This window comes from Gossypium raimondii, chromosome 3 (genome assembly GCF_025698545.1).
Source record: "Gossypium raimondii isolate GPD5lz chromosome 3, ASM2569854v1, whole genome shotgun sequence".
Taxonomy (NCBI): Eukaryota; Viridiplantae; Streptophyta; class Magnoliopsida; order Malvales; family Malvaceae; genus Gossypium; species Gossypium raimondii.
The window spans coordinates 38,425,363-38,433,386 of NC_068567.1; the positions used below are offsets into that span (position 1 = coordinate 38,425,363).

Here is an 8,024-nt window from a genome sequence, read left to right on the forward strand (position 1 = left end):
TTTATTTATTTTTGAACAGCCTAAATAATATAATACTATTAAGTTGTTTCACCCTTTCATAGAGCTAAATAAATAACATGGAATATACATTTTGGTTGAGATTTGAGAAGTCAAATCCTTGTTTGATCATAAGACATGCATCTTTTGCATTATTTTGTGGCTTGCAAGTGGGTTACTCATTCAACCACTGAAAAGCCATCAATGGGCTGAAAAACAAGAAAAAGTAAAGGAAGGGTAATTTTGAAACTATAAAGTTGAGATATGAAGATATAGAATGATGGACTCAAGTAGTAGGCTGATCCAACTTCATTGGTTTTCTTTTCTTGAGTGATTGGTTCAGTTGGATATTTCATGTGAAAATGTTGAAAATAATATAATCCAAAACCCCAAGCTATAAAATCCCCCACCACGTCTTATCTCATCCACTACAACACTCAAAATGGCACCTTCACTTTTCACTCTCTCACCACCTTCTTCTACTTTCCCCTCTTCTTCAGCTACTCTCAAACCCTTTTCTTCTTTCTCCACTAAACCCACACTTTCCATCCACTTTGTAAAGAGACCCATCTCTGTTTCAGCAACTGCTGACCCTCCACCGCAGCTCCAAACCTTCTGGCAATGGCTCCAGGACCAGGGTGTCGTCTCTGCCAAGTCTCCCGTAAGGCCTGGAATGGTCCCTGAAGGACTAGGACTCATTGCAAAAAAGAACATTTCCAGGAACGAGGTTGTCTTGGAGATTCCTAACCGGTTTTGGATAAACCAGGAAGCAGTTGCAGCTTCTGAGATTGGAACTGTGTGTAGTGGATTGAAGCCTTGGGTGTCTGTAGCTTTGTTTTTGATCAGGGAGAGGTTTAGGCAAGATTCTAAATGGCGGGTTTATCTTGATATACTTCCAGAGTTAACAGATTCCACTGTGTTTTGGTGGGTGTGGCTTGGTTTCTTATTTCCTTTTTACCCCCATCTATCTTTAAAAACAAATCTATTTTTTGGGTTATAAATAATAATTTTCATTTCGTTAATGGGGTTTAGATCATTGTGGTTGATGAAGTGTTGTTTCTTTATGGTTCCAGTGCAGGTCAGAAGAAGAGCTAGCTGAGCTTCGAGGTAAATGCTTAGGATTTTACGTGTAAGATGTTATAGTCTCCTTATCAAAGTTTGTATAACAGTGCAGCAAAGTAGCTGAATTAGGAATATTGTTTTCCATGTTATTTAGGTTGAAGATTATCTTGTTTCAATTTTCATAGTTGGTACTGCACTCCAATGACCAGGTACTCAATTGTTGAGCACAACACTGGGGGTGAAAGAATATGTGCAGAATGAGTTCTTGAAAGTAGAGGAAGAAATCATACTCCCCAACAAGCAGCTCTTTCCAGCCCCTATAACATCGGATGATTTCTTCTGGGCATTTGGGATTCTCAGGTCAAGAGCATTTTCTCGCCTTCGCGGTCAAAATCTTGTTTTAATACCTATTGCAGACTTGGTAAGCAGCCTCCCTTCACTATTTTCCAAACATCATCTTGCTTGCCCTGGAATCAGTTTCCAGAAATTACATGCAACTTGGTCTGATATAAAAGGGTGATCATTCCTGCAACTTGTTCCCAATTTACAGAATATGAAAGAAAAGCTGTAACAGTCATAGTTATGTGGAAAGCTATAACTGCCTTTAGTTTCATTGTTTAACTTTTCTTCATTAATCAGATCAACCACAGCCCTAACATAACTACAGAAGATTATGCATGGGAGATTAAAGGAGCTGGACTTTTCTCTAGGGATCTCCTCTTTTCCTTGCGGTCTCCAGTTTCTGTCAAGGCTGGGGAGCAGGTGAGTTTTTTCTAATTTTATTATCTGCCAAACCTGCTTTTAGAAGCTATCTGAGAAGGGTTATATTATATTTTATATATATCATCCACCTATCCCGTTGTCTTAGCATTCCTGCCATTTTAGCTAATCAATTAACGCACTCAAGATTCATAAACGTGAAAGGACTCAGATTGTCTGATACAATTCTAAGCTGAAAAATGCTGAGATTACATGTATGCAGATCATATGGTTTACTTATATGACAGACTGGATTAACTTGATCCTTTTATAACATGCATGTTGCAAAACAATTATGATATGATCAAAGGCGAAGCTAGAAAAGTTTTATAGAATTAAGTTATATAACCTTATGAGAATTAAAATGCAATTTCACAATTTTAATAGCTTATATCTTTATAAGTTTTAAAGGATAAAATCAAAATTTTATCATTTTTGGGACCAGAGTATAATGTTATCTTTTACTAAATTAAAATATTGTAAAATTTAAAGGGCCAAATTGAAATTTTATGCCGGGAACCGTACCAGCCCCTGGATATGATATGAAACATGTTCCATTGTATAGACTGATTGAGAAGACAATTCAACAGGTTTTGATTCAATATGATCTAGACAAGAGTAATGCTGAGTTAGCACTTGATTATGGATTCATAGAATCAAAGTCCGAGCGCAATGCTTACACCTTAACATTGGAGATATCGGAATCAGATCCCTTTTTTGGAGACAAGCTCGACATTGCTGAGACAAATGGTTTGGGTGAGACTGCCTATTTTGACATAGTTTTGGGTCGTCCTCTTCCACCAGTACTCATTCCATATCTACGACTGGTGGCACTTGGGGGAACAGATGCTTTCCTCTTGGAATCTATTTTTAGAAACACAATTTGGGGCCACCTTGATTTACCAGTAAGTCGTGCCAATGAAGAGCTCATATGTCAGGTTGTCCGTGATGCCTGCAAATCTGCTCTCTCTGGCTATCATACCACCATTGAAGAGGTAACGCTATATCTTTTCTTGTATAACAATCAAAGTTTATTATTTAGTAGTAATTAATTTATCAACTCCTGCAAAAGGATTATTTGCTAATTATATGTGCTAATGAGAATCATTCTACTAGGGGCATAGGATTGCATCCTTAATCCATCATATGTCACAGTGACTCTTCTCTAATCACCCACCGTCAGCTTCTTTCAATAAATTTGAGCATACAATTTCCTTCTAGCCAAAAATTTTCCGAATGAGTGTTTCATTACTGAACAATTCTTGTTAATTGCAGGACGAAAAGCTGATGGAAGACGAAAATCTTGATTCGAGGCTGAAAATTGCTGTAGGAATCAGGGCAGGAGAAAAGAAGGTGCTCCAGCAAATTGATGAGATATTTAAAGGACGGGAATCAGAATTGGATGAGTTGGAATATTACCAGGAAAGAAGGCTTAAAGATCTTGGTCTAGTTGGAGAGCAAGGTGAAATCATCTTCTGGGAGACCAACTAGGCTATGTCAAAGACTTGCAATATATATATCAAGGTCCATGTGTTAAAGATCGAAGGAAATTCCCATCACGACTGTCCAAATTTAATTTGCACAACATTTTAACAATGCCCTTCAATCATGTTGTAGTTTTGCTGTAGGGAATTTTGCTTGGTAGATGATTTCTGTTGCCTAGTCGCTACTCTTTTTATCCATCCTCAACCCGAGCTATATTTCTTAACAATTTAACAATGAACTGCAGCTAGATAAAATCATAAATGATTTCCTGGTTATGCATTCCTTTTGTGTGATGATTTGTGCTAGATTCAGAAGGTGAGAAATCAATTCTTCACATCAAGGCACTTGAGGAACTAGAGACAAGGGAAACTGTAAAAATATTTGGTTAATTCAACAGTGGAATTATGTGACGGTGCTGAATACAAAATCAACAGGTAAGCGGGGACAACAAACAAATAAAATCTATAAGCAAAAAGGGGAAAAAATATGTTTCCTTTTTTTTCTTTCTGTGCCTAGATGGAACCTGGAGGACTTTCTGCTGTTGTTTCTTGCAGAACTCTTTTTAAGTACATTTATACATGGTTGTTTAGAGCATTTCTCCTGGACCTGACTGGTTATCGTCCATAAAGTTTAGGAACGGTTGCGTGGAAACCATTTCGAGCTGAGTTTTAGAGCTGCTCACCTGCAGTCATTGTAACTTTACTTGATTTACCAGGGTCTAGTACGTCTTCACAACCTGTTCCCTCACAAAGGCACTCTTGAGGATTTGCATAGAAATAATCTTCCTCCTTTGGTTTGTCTGGAATAATCCGACGATGGAAGGGCTGTCCCATCCGTTTTTCATGCGCTTGCCTTACAGCTAGTGCAAAATCATTCCATGGAAGTGTCCCATTCTGATGCAAATCCAGCAATTCAACAAGTTTCTTTCGATCTGGCAGGATACTTTTTTTAAACCCAAGATACCTAAAGAAAAGCTTTGTCAAGACCATGAAAACAATCCCCACTCCCTTGTTACATAATTCAGCAATATATGTACCTGCGATGACCTTCTACAACTTTTGCCATGTTCCCATCATATGTGGGAATGAAGGTATTGCTGGCAAGCGTTACCATAAAGTCTAAAGCTGCCATCTGAGATGAATGGTTCTGAAATTGCTGCAGCTCCGCTGGATCTAATAGTGTTTCTTTTTTAACCTGAAATTGTAATAATGTCTTGAGATCTAGAAGAATCATGTGCAATATATATATATATATATATATATATATATACAACAGATGCCTAATTTAAAAGCCAAACTTAGAGCTAAACCCTGCTGATCAACGCTTTAAAGAGATTCAGGGACTCAATTAAGCACAACAAAAATGATTCATCAAATATAAACTGTTCGACGTGGATGAGTGCCTTGTCACCACTGGAATCATAGAAGACCTCAATGACAATTTGAATTAGGTTTCTATAACAAATACATTGCAAAATTTACTGGAAAAAAGCTAAAAGTTTCGATAAGCATCCAACTAATTTTGCAAAATATAAAAAAAAAAAATGATTTGATGAGCATTAAAGAAAATTTGTTAATACCAAAAGCTACATATTTGAGGGTCATAAACTCACAATCCGTGGAAATGCAGCTCTTAGTGGTGCCAGTCTCCGTTCACTGCCATAAATCTCACCGGAAGCAATATAAATCTGAGTTTCCTTAGTAAAACCCAATGCTTGCAAAACTAATGTTGCTTCCTCCGGTGTCAGAGGGCACAACCCTTGCTGTCTCCTCTCTTCAGACACTATCTCTTTCTCTCTCCACCAAGGGTATGCATACCTGAAAGGAAGGGATAGCAATCTAGTTACATTTTTGTTTTGACATACTCAGATACTTGTCATTGATAATGTTGAGATGACGAGATACTTTATAGAGAAAAGTTTAGATTAATTTCTTGTCATCACTAATTCTAGCATTTGATGCAAATCAGATCATATTTCGCAGAAACTAACTCAATTTAGGTATTCATAACCACAAAGAGTTGGAGGAATCTTAGCTTTATTGTCCATCCAAATTTAGCGTTACACTTTAGAAAAATGCTCATATTAAAGTAGAAGCACATTGCTTCACAATCTTTGTTTGCATGTGTGCAAGCATGCTGGGGGTGACTAGTGTGTGTCTCCTAAACAGAGGGAACATCAATCCTTGCTAAAGATAATTTGAGTGTTTTGACAGGAACCTATCAGCTTCAAACATAACAAACCTCAGTCGTTTTAGCTCCTCGGCTTCTTCCACAGTGCAACCATGTGTACAACCTGAGAAAGCCAACATGTCCATCTCATATCTCAGATGCAATGCCACAAAGGGTCCCTTTTCTTGAAGAATGCGAACCAATTTGTGCCCCAATGTCTCAATCTGGGGAGTAAATTTCAGTCCTTGGAAATTAACACGGCATCTCAGTTTTTGAAGAGCGAGTGGGATCCCATTATTTGCAAGTCGTGTATCTGTCCTATTGAAGTGTACCACCTTATGCTTACTGAACAGTGGTAGAATCTGTAAAACAGAGTTGAAGGCATTAGATTCTACTTCATAACCAAAAGGGAAAAAAAAAAGCAAAGAAAAGACACAAACACATGACACATCAATATCCATCCATTGAGAGAACTACAAATTTTCTCTTGTTGAAACCATAAATGAGAGAGTAAGCAATGATTAGGAATGAGCAACAAACCTGTTCTAAGTAGTATTTTTCATTTGACCAGCTAACAGGAGGCATCTGAAAAGCTTCAAACCCGTATTTACTACTAAATCTCTTTGGTAGCCTTCTGACAATTCGAACTTCATCCCTTAGGGAATCAATGAAATGTCTGACATCAAAAATATCCTCAAAATCACTGCAAACACAGATCTTGAATCAAAGACTCTTAAAGCAGCTGTGAAAGAAGGGAACAATACTGTAACATTTTCAGAATGATAAACACACCTAGGGTCCGCCCAGAATGATTTCTTATCAAGCTCCGGTACAACCAAAGTGAGATTTAAAAGTCTGGCAACAGTTACCATGTCACAGATCTAAAAAAAAAGCCAAATTAGCTTAATAACATAAATATCAAATATAAAGACAAGGTAAAGATGAACTAGAGAAGAGATGCAGACCGCAGCACGCATTTGATTCAAGCCCCCATTGCAAGAAACTTTAAGAAAACCATTACTTCTATAGTATCCTGCAAGTATACATGACCAAGTATCCTACTTTTCGTAAGACTGAACGCAAAGGCAAAAAGTGTTTCCTTCAATAAAATTAATGGACGCATTTTCAAGTTATTAGAAATCAGTCATAAAATTCTCAATAGCCGAAGTAGAAACTAAGACATGGAGGTTCTAACCTCAGACATAAGTAAACATGATCAATAAACAGCCTAAAAGGACAACATAGACGGCATTCCAACAACCAAATTCAATAGAGTTTCCAGGTGAAACTATCTAGAAATATAACCGAGTGTGCTATAGTGAATGGAAACTAAGGCTGAAGCTTAAAAGCCAAAAGAAATTGCATATTTCCACATACCAATTTTTTTTTTCTCAAATTCAAGCATTTTTCCCAAGCCACGTCGAAAAATGGAGCAAATTAAAGGCAAAAGAAGAACAAGGGAGATACGGAGGTAAACTCACTGGAAGGAACAAGAGGGGGAGGGGAATGGAGCGAGTGTTGAAGACGAAGAGGAGGACGCGTGATCCAGGAAATCCGGCTGGTAAAACCGGTAAGCAAACGAGGATGCCATAGCTCAGCAACGGCGACGATGTGTACCAAACAAGTCCAAAGCAAAATGCTGGAACAAACTCTAAAGAACCAAACCTGAAGGCGAGTCCTAGGAATCACTGTACTAGGGAACTTGTCGGACCTCACTTGTATGCTATTCTCAGATCTAACCTCCATTTCTCTTCCCCTCTCCTCATTGCCGCTTCTTCATTTGAACAAATATTATCAATCCTTGGCACCTTACAATAAACAAATATATGCAATTTCCCTTTCTTTCTGAAACAACCCTAGAAAAGACCACAAAGCCTAAATGGCTAACCAGAGGAAAGTAAATCAAATTAATTTGAAAAAGAAACTTAATCTCACCAACTAAACAGATAATAACTGATTTTTTTTAATGGCCGTGGAGGAAAAAGAAAACCGTTTAAAGGTATTTCCTTTTCTTTTTCCTTGGATTTTAAACGGGATAGGAGGCCTGTTTGGTGACTGAGAAAGATAAAGCATTTGAAGGGGAAAAGAAAAAAAGAAAGTTCAAATTTGATGAGGTAAAATTGGACGGCTCCGAGCCTCCGAGCTCCGACCGTTCCAACGATTTTTTATTTACTAATGAATGTTTTAGATTAATACTGTTTTTTAAATTTTATACTAAATTAACATTGTATTCAATCTAATAATTTAATCCAATGTTTAATTTATTTTTTTAGTAAATGGTCATCGCCCCATATTCATGTCTTAAAATTAAATCATAAAAATTAGCTGCTAATTTTGTATGTAACAGTGGAATAATTTTCTTTTCCGATTATTGAATAAATGTAAAAAAAAAATCGCCTAGAATAATTCAATAATTATTTTATAATTTTTTTAAAATTAATAATATCCGTTTTATCTATATTTTTAATATCATGGAAATGGATGAGTAAAGATGGGACATTTCATCCATGCGGTGTGGATAAGAGCACAAGCAAAGGAATACTGAATCCGCC

The 8,024-nt window shown here is 37.1% G+C and overlaps 2 protein-coding genes across 2 annotated transcripts; one reads left to right on the plus strand and one right to left on the minus strand.

Moving 5' to 3' along the window:
- The first annotated feature begins 413 nt into the window (after positions 1–413).
- LOC105794210 (fructose-bisphosphate aldolase-lysine N-methyltransferase, chloroplastic) lies at positions 414–3,582 on the plus strand. The gene is made up of 6 exons (XM_012623258.2): positions 414–921; positions 1,076–1,104; positions 1,269–1,480; positions 1,699–1,821; positions 2,409–2,813; positions 3,094–3,582. The coding sequence occupies exons 1-6, from the start codon at positions 440–442 to the stop codon at positions 3,307–3,309; spliced, it is 1,467 nt and encodes a 488-aa protein (XP_012478712.1). The 5' UTR covers positions 414–439; the 3' UTR covers positions 3,310–3,582.
- A 91-nt stretch (positions 3,583–3,673) lies between these two features.
- LOC105794209 (rhamnogalacturonan I rhamnosyltransferase 1) lies at positions 3,674–7,635 on the minus strand. Its single transcript, XM_012623256.2, has 8 exons — positions 6,954–7,635; positions 6,438–6,505; positions 6,265–6,353; positions 6,013–6,175; positions 5,545–5,834; positions 4,916–5,120; positions 4,340–4,497; positions 3,674–4,266 (listed from the first exon to the last, which is right to left on the minus strand). Exons 1-8 carry the CDS (start codon positions 7,216–7,218, stop codon positions 3,972–3,974), a joined length of 1,533 nt encoding a protein of 510 aa, XP_012478710.1. The 5' UTR covers positions 7,219–7,635; the 3' UTR covers positions 3,674–3,971.
- Positions 7,636–8,024: the final 389 nt, after the last annotated feature.